Genomic DNA, 16,798 nt, shown 5'->3' with positions numbered 1-16,798 from the left:
TCATCTGTCCAAGGACTTAGGTCGTTTCCATATCTTAGCTAATGTGAATAATGCTGCAGTGAACATGGGAGTGCAGATATCTTTTCGAGATACTGATTTCATTTCCTTTAGATATATACCCAGAGGTGAGATTGTTGGATCGTATGGCAGTTCTATTTTTAATTTTTTGAGGAACTTCCAAACTGTTTTCCATAAAGGCTGTGCCAGTTTACTTCCCACCAACATTGTATAATGCACTGTATGATGCATTTTGAGTTAATTTTTGTGTACGATCTAAGATAAAGGTCCAATTTCATTCTTTGCCATGTGGACATCCAATTTTCCCAACATCCTTTGTTGAAGAGACTATCTTTTCCCCATTGAGTATCCTTGGTGCCCTTATCAAAGATTAATTGACTATATATGTGTGAATTTATTTCTAGGCTCTCAATTCAGTTCCATTGATCTGTATGTCTGTTTTAAGGCAGTATCACACTGTTTTGATTACTATAGGGTTGTATTACAGTTTGAAAGCAGGAAGTGTGATGATTCTAGCTTTATTCTTCTTTCTCAAAATTGCTTTGGCAGGTATTTCTAGATGTACTCCTAAATATTTCATGGTACATCTCTTTTTTTGTTATTAAGGTAAAATTGGTATATAAAATTATATGTTTCAGGTGTACAAAATTTAAATTGACATCTGTGTACATTACAAAGTGATCATCGCCAAAAGTCTAGTTAGCATCCCTCACCATACAATTGATCCCCTTCACTCATTTTGCCCACCCCTCAAACTCCTTCCCCTCTGGTAACCATCAATCTACTCTCTAAGATGAGTTTGTTTTTGTTTTGTTTTGTTTGCTTGTTTGTTCTGCTTTTTTAGATTCCACATATGAGTGAAGTTACATGGTATTTGTCTTTTTCAGTCTGATTTATTTTGCTTAGCATAATACCCTCAAGGTCCATCCATGCTGTTGAAAATAGCAGGATTTCATTTTTTTTTTATGGCCGAGTAGTATTCCATTGTGTGTGTGTGTGTGTGTGTATATATATATATATATATATATATATATACACATATACATATATACACACACACACACATATAAGTTTCTTTATCCATTCATCCATTGATGGGCACTTCGGTAGTATCCACATCTTGGCTATTGTGAATAATGCTGCAATGAACATGGGAGTGCATTTATCTTTTTTTGTGTGTGTGAGGAAGATTAGCCCTGAGCTAACATTTGTTGCCAATCCTCCTCTTTTTGCTGAGGAAGATTGGCCCTGGGCTAACATCTGTGCCCATTTTCCTCTACTTTATGTGGGACACCACCACAGCATGGCTTGATAAGCAGTGCATTGGTCCGTGTCCAGGATCTGAACCCGTGAACCCCAGGCTGCCAAAACGAGTGTGAGAACTTAACCACTACACCACTGGGCCTCCCCTGCATTTATTTTTTTGAATTAGTGTTTTTTTGTATTCTTTGAATAAATACCCAGAAGAGGAATAGCTGGATCATATGGTAGTTCTATTCTTAATTTTTTGAGGAATCTTCGTACTGTTTTCCATAGTGGCTGCACCAGTTTACATTCCCATCAACAGTATGCAAGGGTTCCCTTTTCTCCACATCTTATCCACCATTTGTTATTTCTTGTCTTCTTGATAATAGCCATTCTAACAGGTGTGAAGTGATATTTCATTGTGGTTTTGATTTGTATTTCCCCGATAATTAGTGATGTTGAACATCTTTTCATGTGCCTGTTGACCATCTGTATATCTTCTTTGGAGAAACGTCTACTCAGATCCTCTGAGCTTTTTTTAATTGGGTTGTTTGTTTTTTTGTTGTTGAGTTGTATGAATTCTTTATATATTTTGGATATTAACCTCTTGTTGGATATATGATTTGCAAATATTTTCTTCCATCCAGTGGGTTTCCTTATCATTTTGATGATGATTTCCTTCGCTGTGTAGAAGCTTTTTAGTTTGATGTGGTCCCGTTTGTTTATTTTTGCTTTTGTTTCCCTTGCCTTTGGAGTCAGATCCACAAAGATATTTCTAAGACCAATGTCAAGGAGCTTACTAACTATGTTTTTTTTCTAGGAATTTTATGGTTTCAGGTCTTATCTTCAAGTCTTTGATCCATTTTGAGTTAATTTTTGTGTATGGTATAAGATAATGGTATACTTTCATTCTTTCACATGTGGTTGTTCAGTTTTTCCAACACTATTTATTGAAGAGACTTGAGAAAGGACAACATTAATTGTCCATATATGTGTGGGTTTAGTTCTGGCCCTCAATTCTGTTCCAATGATCTATGTGTCTGTTTTTATGCCAGTACCATACTGTTTTGATTACGGTAGCTTTGTAGTATATTTGAAATCAGGCAGCATGATACCTCCAGCTGTGTTCTTCTTTCTCAAGATTGCTTTATCTATTTGGGATCTTTTGTGGTCCCATACAAATTTTAGAATGATTTGTTCTTGTTGTGTGAAAAATGTCATTGGAAGTTTGAGGGGGATTACATTGAATCTGTAGATTGCTTTGGGGAGTATGGACATTTTAACAATATTAATTCTTCCAATCCATGAGCATGGAATATTTTTCCATTCCTTCGTGTCTTCTTCAATTTCTTTCATCAGTGTCTTATAGTTTTCAGTGCACAGGTCTTTCACCTCCTTGTTTAAATTTATTCCTAGGCATTTCATTCTTTTTGATGCAATTGTAAATGGGATTGTTTTCTTAATTTCTGTTTCTGATAGTTTGTTAGTACGTAGAAGCCCCACAGATTTCTACATATTGGTTTTGTATCCTGCTATTTTGCTGAATTCATTTATTAGTTCTAATAGTTTTTTGGTGGACTCTTTAGAGTTTTTGATAAATAGTATCATGTCATCTGCAAATAGTGATAGTTTTACTTTGTCCTTTCCAGTTTAGATGACTTTCATTCCTTTTTCTTATCTGATTGCTTTAGCTAGAACCTCCAACACTACATTGAATAAGAGTGGCAAGAGTGGGCATCCTTGTCTTGTTTCTGATCTTAGAGGAAAAGCTTCCAGCTTTTCACCATTGAGTATAATGTTAGCTGTGGGGTTGTCATATATGGCCTTTATTATGTTGGGGCACCTTCTCTCTATACCCACTTTGTTGAGAGTTTTTCATTGTATATCTCTTAAGAATAAGGATGTTCACTTTCATAAACATAATGCAATGATCACGCCTAAGAAAATTAACAATAATTCCATAATATCATCTAATACACTGTGTAATTCAAATTACCATAATTGTCCCTAAAATGTGTTCTATAGTTTTCTCTCTTTTTAAATCCAGGAGCCAATCAAAGTTCATATTTTCCTTTTGGTTATGCCTGTTTAGGCTTTTAATCTAGAATAATATCTCCCCTATTCCCTTTTTCTTTCATTATATTGACTTTTTTTGTAGAGTTGACAGATTTAGAAAATAAAAATGCAGAATGCTCAGTTAATTTGAAGGTCAGATAAGCAATGAATCATCTTTTACTATAATATGCCCCACACATATACTAAAAGATGATTTGTTGTTCATATGACATTCAAATTTAACTGAATGCCCTGTATTTTGTCTGGCAATTCTACTTTTTTGGAAAGTTCAGGCCAGTTGTATCATAGAGTAGCTCAAATTCTAGATTTGTTTGTCTTCTTAAGATTCAATTCTGTTAAACATTTTTTATAAAAACATTTCATAGTTGATGCTGCCTCCCTCTTGTTGCGTCACATTGAGAGTCACATATCTAGTAGTCCCATTAGTGAAGCTAAGTTTGATTACTAGATGAAGATGGTGACTACCAAATCTCTCTAGCTAAAAGCATCTTGTTTCTTTGGAACAAGGTGGGGTGGTATTCTGAGACCAGATGTATATCCTGTTCCAAATAACCTTTTGTGCAACGATTTTAACATTCATTACTGATAATTTCCTGAATCAATATTACACTGTGGGTTGCGAAATGGCTTTCTAATTTTATCATTCCTTCTACATTTATTGTTAGCTGGCATTAATCTGTCAAGAATACTTTTCTTTTATGCTCTCTCTTATAGTATCAGTATATGCTAATGAAATTAAAAAAATTCAAAAAGAAATTATTCTTTTTATTCTCAAATTGCTCCAGTTTTGGCGAATGGAAGTCTCCTTCAAGTCTGTCTTTGGTCCCTTGGATATGACCCCACTTTGTCTTTGAGTACTTCCTTGTATTCTACCATTAAAGAGATTTCCCAGGCTCATTTTTTCACTCGTTTTGTCCAAGAACAGGAATCAGCCTTTTTCCCAAAGAGCCCGGGACAGCTATCAGTTTACTGCTGTCCTGCTCCGAATCCATAGCCGTGCTTTGTGACACTGGAGTTGGATCACGTAAACATGCTTCCTTTGCCAGCTGGCTCAACTGCAAGCTTTGTCGGTAGAGGGCACTGGAAGGACACTGCAGGAAACAGGCTTCTTGTGCTGGTGTCTGTCCTCTCTTCTGGCTCCTCCTATGGAGCAGCTGCCAGCGATGTGCACGCCGAACACCCAGTGGCCCTCACTGTCCAGCTAGATTTGCTGGAACCTTGGTGGGCAGTTTCCTGCTAAGCAGTCAGGCCCACGGTTTCCTGCTTGCCAGCCTCTGTCTAGTGGGAAGTGTCCTGTTCACCAACTTCAACTCACCAGCTATGGACCAGCTCCGGTCAAGATAACCAGCAGACTTCTCTGCCATACCCTGGGCTGCAGCTACACTCTATCTAATGAAGTCTGAGTCTTAGCTTTGGGGAGAGGGCTCCTCTTTCCAAATTGTTCTTTCTTTGGGTACTCTTAGCCGAACAATATTGTTAGGGATCTTTTATCTCCTCTGGTTAACCTCCTGTTTCTAGTTAATAATTCTTTATGTTAAATTTTCTCTATTCAAACTACTGGTATGTTTTCTGTTTTCTAACTGAACCCTGAATGATAAAGTACAGAGAACGGGCTTTGAATGGTATCACCATTCAAAGATGCAATTTCTGAATTAATTTGGTCATGCCCTTGGATTTGAGCACAGTACTGAGCCGCTCATCGATAGAAAATGAGATGCTGTGTTCTTTGGCATGCAGGGACAACACAATTAACAAAGCTATGACCTGTGGTTGATTGTGATGAAGTGCCAACTGAAGCAGCTACATTGGGAGCCCAAGGGGCTGCTGCACTTGACTAATGATGACCACAAGGACTGTGTGTCTTAGTCTGTTTGGGCTACTATAACAAGAATACCCAAAAGACTGGATGCCTTACAAACAACAAACATTTACTTCTCACAATTCTGGAGGCTGGGAGGTCCAAGATCAAGGCATCAGTAGATTCTGTGTCTGGTGAGGGCCCTCTTCCTGATTCATAGATGGCCATCTTCTTGTGTCTCTACATGGTGGAAAGGGTCAGGGAGCTGTAGAGGGTCTCTTTCATAAGGGCACTAATCCCATTCATGAGGACTCTACCCTCATGACTTAGTCATCTACCATAGGCCCTACCTTCAAATACCCTCACATGGAGGATTAGGTTTCAACATAGGAATTTGGGGGGAGGGCGGTGGGCACAAACATTTACTCTATGGCAGATGATATGAGATTGAGTCTCTTCATAGTTAGAAAAGCTTTCCCCACACGCAGATTATAAAGTAACTCCCTCATGTATTTGTGTAATATTTTTATAGTTTCCTTTTAAATTTACATCTCTGGTCTATTTGGAAATTATTTTGATGTATGGTGTGAGATATAGATCCAATTTTATCTTTTTCCAAATACATATCCAGTCACTCAAGATCATTTGTTTAAAAGTCCACCTTGGGACCGGCCCTGTGGCGCAAGTGGTTAAGTGCGCTTACTCCGCTATCGCAGCCTGGGCTTGGCCGGTTCGGATCCCGGGCAGGCACCGATGCACCGCTTGGCAAGCCATGCTGTGGTGGCGTCCCATGTAGAGTGGAGGAAGATGGGCATGGATGTTAGCCCATGCCGGTCTTCCTCTGCGAAAAGAGGAGGATTGGCAGATATTGGCTGAGGGCCAATCTTCCTCACAATATAAATAAATAAATAAAAGTCCATCTTTTCCCAAGTGATCTTAGATGCCATATATTAATTCCCATATGTATTTGGGTCTATTTCTGGACTTACTGTTCTCTTCCAGTGTATCTATTCATTTGCCAGTACCACAGCGTTTTTATTAGAGGAGATTTGTAGTGTGTTTTAATATTTGTAGTCCTCCCTTACTGCTTTTTATTTCAGGATTTCGTATTATTGCATGTTTATTTTTCCATATGAACTTCAGAATTAGCTTACATAGCTCTAGGAGAAAAAAGTTTATTTTTATTTTAATTGGAATCACATTACATTTATATATTACTTGGGGAGAATTGATGTCTTTATATTGTTGAATTCTCCTGTAGGAGAACCAATGATGTGTTTCCATTTGTTCAAGTCTTCGTTTTTGGCTTACAGGAGTGTTTCACAGTTTTTCCAATATAGTTTTAGCACATTTGCTGTAAAATATTTTATCTTTTATTTTTGTTTCTATGTTAAGTGACATTACATGTTCTAAATGGTTACTGTCTGTATTTTTTGTATATATGTTTTTAGGTAAATTTTATATCATACTACCTTACAGAGTTTGTTAGTTGTTATTTTTAGTACTGATTTTGTTTTCTAGGTGTAGTGTTATATAATCCACATAGAGATATAATTTAATTCTTTCTCTGTTTTTGTGCATCTAAATGCTTATGATTATTAGCTTTTATCTCCGATACTATGCTATATCGTAGTGGAGATAGAGGACATACCTGCTTTGTCCTTGATCTTAATGGGAATGATTCTAATGTTGCTCCATTAAGTATGATGCTGATTTCCAAGTTGAGGTATAAAATATTTCATCATGTCAAGGACGTATCCCTTTTTTATTTTTATGAAGTTAAGAATGAGTGTTGAAATTTGTGAAAGGTTGTGTTACCTTTTATTATTTGCCCACAGTTCTTTCTTTTTTCCGTTCTTCTATCGTGATTCAATGTGGGGGGCGTGTACTTCACCGGCACATTGATGTTGGGTTTGACCATCTGACTTCCTTCGAACAATGGAATTTGATCAAAAGTGACAGTGTGTCAGTTCTGAGCCCAAAGCATTGTAAGTTTCTGCTCGCCTCTCTGTGTTTCTACCTCTACCATCAGAAAGACGTGCTTGGGTAGTTACTGGTCCCAGATAGAAAGACATATAGAGCAGACCTGAAACCATCTTGCAGCCTGAAGCACAACCATTCCTGCCAACCCACAGGCTAGTAAGGGAAAAAAGAAAAATATTTGATTGTGAGCCATTGAGATATTGAGGATGTTTGTTACTCATTATTTTCACAGTATAGCTAACTAATACAAAGTCCTTTTTATCATCCATAGATCTAATCATATGACATCTTTCTCCTTAGATCTAACTGTATGGTGGATTACAGGAATGAATTTACTAATATTGAAGCATCACTGTCCTGGAATAAACCCCCTTTGATTACGATACATTCTAAACTTGGTTTTAGATTCTGTTTGCTAGCATTTTATTTAGGATTTTTTTCATTGCTAGTCATCAGTGAAATTGGTTTAGAGTTTTGTATGTGTGTGTTTGCACTCTTGACCAGGTTTGAGTTTCAAAGGTATACTTGTTTCATAGAGATCGTTTGGGCGTTTTCCTTCTCTGTTACAATTTAAATGGTATTGGGATCAACTTGTCTTTGAAGATTTGATAGAATTGCCCTGCAAAATCATTGGGGTCTAGTTTTTATAGTTAGTTCTTTGATAACTTTTTCTCTTTCCTCTGTAGAAATTTGTCTATTTATGCTTTCTTTGTATAGCAAGGTCAATTTTGGTAAATTATATTTTCCTAAAGAATAATCTGATTTATCTTGTTTTTTGTTTGATTTGTATTGAGTTGTACAAAGTAATGTCTTTTGATTTTTAAAATTTCCTCAGTTTTCTTGATTATCTCCTTTTTTAAAATTACTTGTGTTTTCTACCTTTCTTCCTTTATTGGGTTAGCTAACAGTTTATCTATTTTGTTGATTTTTTTTAACAAAGAACCAGCATTTTTATTTATTAGTTTCTACTGTTTATTTGTTCTCTAGCTCATTACTTTTGCTTTTAACTTTATTTCCTTCCTTATGTTTTCTTTTGCTTTATTTTATTGTTTTTTTTCTAATTTTTAAGATGGAGGCTCAATTTGCTTATTTTCAAGTTTTTATTTTTTTATTGCTGCAAGAATTCAAAGCTATGGGTGTTCTGTAAACACTGGTTTAACTATACTCTATTGATTTTGTGTTCTCATTACAATTCCTTTTTAGAAATTCTGCAATTTAAATTTTTTCCTCTTTTGTCCCAAGAGTTGTTTAATAGAGAATTTTTAAATTTCCAAATGAAATTTCTAGTTTTAGAAAGAGCAGACGAGCAAGACCTGGAAATAAAGACGTTTGCTCTACTTCAGGTTTCCAGTACTTTTAGTTTTGAATGAAACTAACAAGTTTGATTGTTACCTGAAACGGCTTTTAAAAATTTTCCAATACAAAGAGAATATTTACTTATTGTCTACAAGTGATAAGAATAGCTATGGGACCTACCAAGTTTTTATCCAAGGCAAGAAAGCAATAAATTTACTGAGCAAATTAATGAAGATGATGAGAAACAAACTGATTTGTGATTGCATCTAGCCTTTCATTAGCTTTTATATCAGCTTTGTGAAAATTACAAAAACGTGCTCCCCCTGGGTGATCCTGGCCTGTAGTGCCCTGCATGGCTGGAGGACTTCTGGCCGAATATCAGCCCCAACTTGGCTGCTGTTTCCTTGACTAGGAACTTTAGCTCAGCCAGAAACTGTATGGCTGATCCACCAGGCCCTAGATGGCTCTCTACTAAGCCCAGCATGTTCATTAAAATGGTTACATTTGTTAATTGCTGGGAAACTGTGGGACAACAGATAAGAAAAGCAATTGACACCACCAAACTCTCATTACATTTGAGATATAAGATTTATTCACACCAACAAAAATAATCACAACCAAATATACACTAATTAAAGAAATAAAAGATTATAGGAACATAAAATTTAATATTTTCTCTTTTAAGTGTGTAAAAGTATTTTGTTTACTCATACAAAAAGTATTTTGTTTGCTTCTACATAAGATTTCTATTCGTAAAAGAAGAGCAAACATTAAAATGCAGTGATAGTTTGCATTTCTTACATGGAAAGAACATAGACCAAACCCTGAAGCTTTTAGTTTACAAGAGTGTTACCATAAAGCCATACACTAAACTAATGATCAAAAACGTTATCTATTTCCAGATCCACATACTTATACATTCACCAGCTAAGCTGAGAAATAAGCATTTCATATTATCTCCCACCCCGCTAGGATTTTTCTAAAAGCAAAAGTAAGAACCTGTATTTTTCTCCTTTTAATTGACCTCAGAAGATGCACTATCTAATTCATGAGAAACGCGAAATTTCAGGTATTTATCTTCTTCCTCGCTCTTACGGTCTAGGACTAGCTTGTCTTCACGGCTATGAAATTCTTGGCTGTGGCGTTCATGGCTGAATTTGGAATTTTCATGACTATCAATCACATCGGAATGCTCGCTGGTCTCATCGTTTGCCTTCAGCTTATATTCTTTGGAGTGCTCGAGGCTGTGGGTTTCCACACTGTGGTCATCCAGCTGACTTGTTTCCAGACTGTCCTTCCCACGGCTGTCCCAATCAGAAGCCACATGCAGGCCCTGGGCAACAAGGATGGCCTTGTGTACACCACCTACCTCCTTGCTTTTCACATGTGATGTGAGGTCCTCTTCTGTAGCATCAGGATACTGAATCACGGCACAAATGGAGAAAGAATTAAATGAACAGTCAGGGATGGGAACACTGTAATTCTTTAAGAGTGCTCTAACTTTTAGGCCAATTTATACTGAAAATTGTCTAAATTTGGCTGAAGCAAAAAATAATACTAGCATGTTACTTTGTATTTTACCAAGCCCTATCACATGTCATCTCCTTTTGTTTATTTTTTATTTTATTTATTTATTTATTTTTTTTGTGAGGAAGATCAGCCCTGAGCTAACATCCGTGCTAATCCTCCTCTTTTTGCTGAGGAAGACCGGCTCTGAGCTAACATCTATTGCCAATCCTCCTCCTTCTTTTTTTTCCCCAAAGCCCCAGCAGATAGTTGTATGTTATAGTTGTACATCCTTCTAGTTGCTGTATGTGGGATGCGGCCTCAGCACGGCCGGAGAAGCGGTGGGTCGGTGTGTGCCCGGGATCCAAACCCAGGACACCAGTAGCGGAGCGTGCGTACTTAACCGCTAAGCCATGGGGCCGGCCCTCCTTTTGTTTAATAGGTACATCAGTCATGTATGTGATGAAATTTATGAGGTAAGTCTCATTATCTCTGTTTTACATAAAGAGAAAGTGAATTGAAAGTTAAAAATTGAAGTGGGGGCCAGCCCGGTGGTGTAGCAGTTGAGTTCGTGTGCTCCGCTGCGGCGGCCCAGGCTTCGAAGTTTCGGATCCCTGGCGCAGACCGACGCACCCCTTGTCAAGCCATGCTGTGGTGGCGTCCCATGTAAGGTAGAGGAAGATGGGCACTGAGGTTGGCCCAGGGCAGTCTTCCTCACCAAAAAGAGGAGGATTGGCAACGAATGTTAGCTCAGGGCTAATCTTCCTCGCCAAAAAAAAAAAAAAAAAATTGAAGTGAATAGTAAGTGGCAAGGCTACATGTCAAATCCAGATCCTTTGACTGTAGATTCAGTGTAATTTGCAACTCTACAATTCCTCTTAGGAATTTAACTTCAAAATGTGACTATTATATTGTAAAAATAATTGCTGTTTTCCAAAGTCTTATTTTAATCTAAAAAAGTGAATAGAATAAATGCCCTATAGCCAGGATTTGGAAAAATAGCATTGTGATTGAGAGACAAAATTAAAGAGAAATTACATGGACTTAAACCTAAGAACCACCAGTGGAAAAAGGCTTTGTAGTCAATGGTCATAAAGTGATGATGCTTGCTGAATGAAAGAATGAATGAACAAGTGAATATGCAGATTCTGGTTTCCTAGAATGGGGCTCTAATCATAAGGATCTGACATGTCTGTTAAAGGACTTACCTGGACTTCAGATCTGCGGACCTTCTTAGATTTCGACCTCGGGCCATAGCCCACACTATCACCTCGGCCATCATATGTGTCACTTGTGGGGACAGCTGGTGTGAAAACTGGGGTTGCTGGAAGGTCAGTGGGAAAATCAGTGACCAGTTCATCAGATTCATCAGAATGGTGAGACTCATCAGACTGGTCAGGGTCATCAGTAGGATCAGTTTCATCTGAGTCATCTGAGTCAATGGAGTCCTGGCTATCCACATGATCTCCATCATCATCGTCATCCACATCGTCTGTGTGGTCAGGGCTTTCATTGGACTTACTTGGCAGGGTCTAAGAATCAAGACAGCCAGAAAAATTAATGTAATGGGTTTTATTTTCCCTTAGCCTTTACAGTGCATTAGTCCTTTACTAGCTTTCTTTTATTTAGTTTCAAAATCTTTGCGCCCACAACAATACATTCAATGGCTTTTAGGAGCTAAAGTGAGCATCTTCCAGTTTTTCTTTTAACACAAGGATAAATGGAATCATAGTCTGAGGTATTTTTCTTGCTTTCCCATAAAAAAAATCATTTTCCTAGGTATTTTCAAGCCAAATATGCAAGTATAACATTTATATCAATAACATTGTTTTTCCTTGTTCATATTAGATGTTATTTAATTTACCAAATTCAATGATGCAATACATACAGACACATAATTTTAAGATTTCTTTTTCTATTTGAAAGGAGAATTCTCGGGAGATCAGAGCATCCATGTATTAATGCATGCACTAAAACCTGAAAGGGCCTCCCTATTCGCATGAATAATCAAGAGGTGACTTTGTTATGTATGTTTATGTATAAACTGCAGCTCAGATCTGTCAATCGAATTAACCAGTTAATGTCTATTAAACCTCTGCTTAGCAAATATACTGGGTCATTTATCTAACTTTCCTTATTAGAGATTCTTAGCATATTCAAACAGAATCTTAAGGAAAACAAATTTAACTTATCTCTGCTTAGCAAATATGTCAACAGTCCTAATAAAAAGAACTGTTATCAAATATACCATTATGTTAGGAACAGAAACATTCCTAGAGGTAAAATCTTGGCTTTGGTAGGTATTAATTAGATGCTTATCAGATATTAGATAAGACAGCTTACAAAATACCTTAAATATATTGTAAAAGGCTTAGTATTTCAAATAACAGACATTAGTAAACATTTCCTGCCACACCAAATTTATCTGAAGAAACCTGGTATTGGTGACATTTAGTAAATATCTGCTTTCTTTCTGAGCAAGTTTTAGACTGGCAATGTACTGGAAAATTTGCTAGTGGAATTTTGTCAGAATTGAGCCCAGACAACGTCATTGGGAGAAAGAGTGGCTTCTTTTGTCTCTCCAAGACATAGTGGGCCTCTGATTCAGAGTGAGAACTCACCTCTTGTTTGAGGTCGTCAGTTTCTTCAGAGGACACGGTATTCTGAAGAAGGAAAGGCACATGTCAGTGTACATCATATGTGCTTAACTTTTTAATTCAAAAGTTAGCCTTTTCCATCCAAAGCAAGTCTCATTTTTCAGCCTCATGGGTGGATAGCTTCAAGTGGGAAGAAGCCAACATGGCAGATCAGTTGGTATCCCACGCTCACGTTTACCAACAGGCAGAAAGGATCCATTTAACCAGCCCAAATGGCCTGCGTGGTGGCTGTTTTTCTGTTGTTGTTCTTTAATTGTGAGAAATTTAATTTTTTAAATTAATTAAAATTAAAAATACCTGTGGTGCTAGGAGAGTCTGCTTCTGAGACGGATCAGGCTTGAGCCATGTGCCTACAGCATCTGGGGATTTGTTGTAAAGCTACAAAAACAGTTACATAGTTGTCATTATTAAAAAAAAGAAACATAGGGCTCTCTAATTGGTAAGCTGAAAAATATACTTCACCAATCTTAATGGATAAGCATAACATGCATGTGTATAGTCAACCAGACCTTTAGATACCCCTCTTATGATTTATTTTTTCTTGCAGATTCATTTAATAAACTCTTACATAGCACTTTCTGTGAGCCGGGCACCCTTTCAAAGTGATTTACATATAATTCAATCATTTTAATCCATTTAATCCTCTCAACCCCCTATGAGATAGGTTATCATTATTATTCCCATTTTACAGATCAGGAGAAACTCAGCCGCAGTGAAATTCAGTGGTAACTCCAGCAGACTGGCTCTTCACAGGTCTTAACCCTGTGTCTTCCTGCTCTATATTTGCTGGCTGAAATTTCCTCTTAGACAAAGCATGTCTAAAGCAGAGGCACCCTTAAGTAGTGCTGATCGTCATTGTTTCCTCTCTCCATGGAACAAGGGGAAACTCTCCAAGGTCCTGCTGTCTAATATGGTATCCTCTAACTATATAACATGTGGCTATTTAAATTTGTTAATTAAAATTAAACTGAATTAATTTAAATAAAATAAAAAATTCAGTTCCTCAGATGCACTAGCTACATTTTGAGTGTTCAATAGCCACATATGGCTAGTGGCTATCTGAGTGGACAGTGCAGAAATAAAATATTAACATCATCCCACAAAAGTTCTATTGCTCTAAGCTGTCCAAGACATGAATGGAATGGTTTTTCCTTTAGCCAAGTCATTTATCTGGAAAGTGATTATAACATGCTAGTGCAGAGGAGTGGAAATTGCCCTCAATGTGTCTCATCTGATGGGCTGTGTCATCCAGGGCCCATCGCTTCATATCCCCGTCCTTGGGAACAAGAGTCCGGGGGGCTCCCCAGAGTTCCTTCCACAGCCAGCCCCACGGGGGGGCTTCTCTGAAAGTTTTTTCTGAAAGAAGAGGTTCCTTGCCCAAAAAGGTACAAAAACTACTGGTCCAGATGAGTTCAAAGTTTCTTTCTCTAAAATAAATATTTATATAAATATTATATATAAATGTTACAATTTATATATATTTAATAAATATAGATATATATTTCCTGATGATACACGTAATCTAGGCTCAGGGAGAATGTATTTACGACTTTCCCATAGTTCCTACTAGCTCTAAATTTCCAGGATTCTAGAAGGTTGAGCTCTTCACTTCTCTCCTAAATATCATTTGACAACTTATATTGCCATGGCTTCATGTGCCGTATTTTATTCTATGAAAAAGGCACTAACTCTTGCCTCAAAGAGTGTGACCTCTATCTTCTCTGGAAATGCTAATTTTTCTGGCTTATTACTGTGATCCGATATTTGTGTTCTTAAATCGATTGGAAAACAGACACATCTAAACACACCAACTTGCACACCCAAACACACACAGCAACACCTCTCCGAACGTCTTCATTAAGTGCTCCGACTGCAGTGAGCTCGGGCAGCTCTCTGTTGGCTTTTGTTCTCTTCATTTGAAATTGAACTCTGTGTGCCTTTTTGTCCAAGCTCCTTGGGACAATGCCCGTTTGTTGTTTGGCTGGCACTATTTCACCTATTGTGGAGGGGCAGGTACATCTATGGTTCTGGTCAAATAATTATAATGAAGAATTTGATTTGGTCTTATGTTTGGTTAGAAAAATGTGATCTAAAGTCAGCTGACAAGCACAATAGATACAAACAGCATAAACAGACTTTCATTTTATAGTGGGCTTTTTAGCAAAAATCTGAGGAGATATTGTGAATATGACAGTCGTACAAACTGTCCAATATGTGAGGTGAATCTTAAACTTAGCCTTCCGCTAAGGAAAACAAAAGATAGAATTTTCTGCTTCTAGAACAGTATATTGACTCATGGAAAGAAAAAGCCACACAACTTCACAGAACTCATTTTACATAAGTGATAATGGCCTGGAGCATTATTTTGTTATATAAAAAAATCTAGCTCAGTGTTAAGAGTATATACTTATTAAACACTTTATTGTGCTCGGCACTGGCCTAGATTGAAAGCAGGCAGTCAATAAATACCTTTATAAATTAACAGCCTTGACCATGAAAATAAGTAAAATTGCAACAAATGTGTTTGCAGTGCTTCTTGCGGCAGATGTATAAATAACTTAACTAGATGATGAACCTAAAAGACGCTTACCAGCTTCTCCTCAGAGCTGCCAGAATTAGCCTGTTGAACCTTTGAAACAGAAACAATGAAAAGAGATTACAATGTGAATGCCTTCCTAGCACATGGCAGCATACAACTCATTTATTTTGAGAATTTTTTTAAAAGATTCAGCTGTACTCACTGGAAGGGCATAGGCGATGCCTAAGAGGCATAAGCAAATCACAGCAATTCTCATGGTAGCGATTTTCCTGCAAAATATTTTGTAAAGAATATTCGATCTCGTCATAGGTTACAACAGTGATAACCTTTTAACGATACCATATTACAAAATAATCACAAATAAAATATATTTTCTGTAGAATATTTTCTCTTTTTTAGAGAAATCTTTCCTTTTTAATATTATGATATTTTGAGTTAATATTTGCAATGCCACCTTTATTCTCCATCTCTCATTATTAGGCAAGGATGGGAGGAAATTTACAAGATTATATTTATTCAACTTTAAAATTTAGAGTTCCAGAGATTAACCCATTACTATCTGATATCTCTAGCTTTCTAAACCTAAAAATAGATCAACAGCAATTTAATTAAAATAATAAGCTAGTGTGGAAATATTTAGTTTTCAGAGAAGAAAAACACAAAGAGAGAGAAAATAAAGCTATGAAAGAAATTTGCTGTCTCCATTTTTCCAGCATGCATTTCAAATGTGATTTTTAACTTCAATTATTAAAAAGGTGCTAATTAGGTGAAATAAAGCTATCTCTAAAGTTGGTGATTTAAGTAAGGTATTCTAGATATTTGAAATGAAAAAGAAAACATTGAAAACAGTCAACCGCTTTTCTGTTTGTGATAAGTCTACTGAGTGTCATACAGGTATTTTGGTGAAAATTTTAACAGGTAAATACAGATGTAAAATATTCAGAAAGGGTTTTTTTCTCCCTGAAAATAGGATAAATCAAATCATTAAAAAATAACATTATCATTGGCTTATATTAGCACTAAAGATCTTTGTCCTTTTAAGTACCTCCACAATCATCTATCCATTTAAAATGATATAGATATAATTATTCCAAAGAGACATCGAATTTAATTTTTTTCTGACTGGAAGAGGTACTTTCAGTTCTTTTGAGGACTCGGTGCAAATATTTTTAGGTTTTATGTTCAACGGGCTTTTAAAATAGCTGGTCACCTTTCCTCCAGGAGATCTGCAATGTATCTTGGCATGTTTATTCAAAAGACTAGAATAATTGTAGTCTGCTTAACAGCCTTCCAGTTAAACTCTTTTCCTTACAACTTGACCTTCCCCCTGATATGAAACTGAATGCTTAAGACAGCAACAAAGTAGCAGACTGCAGGCTTACCTTGGTCTGTGGCTGGCTGAGAAGAGTCAGTCCGAGATGATGCTGCACTGCTGGCCTCCTCTCCTCGCTGCTCACAGCCAGGCCCTCCCAGGATTTAAATGCTGCTCCAGACGGTCTCCACCAACACAGGGAGGAGGAGAGATGTGTCATGAGGTTTTTTGCCGCTGCCCAGCCCACTTGCTCCCACACTTCCCCTTCTGGTTTTGTGGTTAAACAAACAAGCAAACAAACACACAGACTACTCTACAGTTAAAATGTTACTTAGGTACAATATCATTAAACTAGCTTTTTCATTTAT

At 37.0% G+C, this 16,798-nt stretch overlaps 1 protein-coding gene across 1 annotated transcript; it reads right to left on the bottom strand.

The window, feature by feature from the left end:
- Window positions 1-8,985: 8,985 nt before the first annotated feature.
- SPP1 (secreted phosphoprotein 1) lies at window positions 8,986-16,580 on the bottom strand. The gene is made up of 7 exons (XM_087434734.1): window positions 16,501-16,580; window positions 15,321-15,387; window positions 15,170-15,208; window positions 12,877-12,957; window positions 12,544-12,585; window positions 11,131-11,454; window positions 8,986-9,836 (listed from the first exon to the last, which is right to left on the bottom strand). The coding sequence occupies exons 2-7, from the start codon at window positions 15,372-15,374 to the stop codon at window positions 9,432-9,434; spliced, it is 945 nt and encodes a 314-aa protein (XP_087290860.1). The 5' UTR covers window positions 15,375-15,387; window positions 16,501-16,580; the 3' UTR covers window positions 8,986-9,431.
- Between the last annotated feature and the right edge of the window lie 218 nt (window positions 16,581-16,798).

The sequence above is a fragment of the Ceratotherium simum genome, chromosome 8 (assembly GCF_057802395.1).
Source record: "Ceratotherium simum simum isolate JZ-2026a chromosome 8, ASM5780239v1, whole genome shotgun sequence".
In the NCBI taxonomy this organism is placed as follows: domain Eukaryota; kingdom Metazoa; phylum Chordata; class Mammalia; order Perissodactyla; family Rhinocerotidae; genus Ceratotherium; species Ceratotherium simum.
This window is presented reverse-complemented; position numbering and strand designations above follow the sequence as displayed.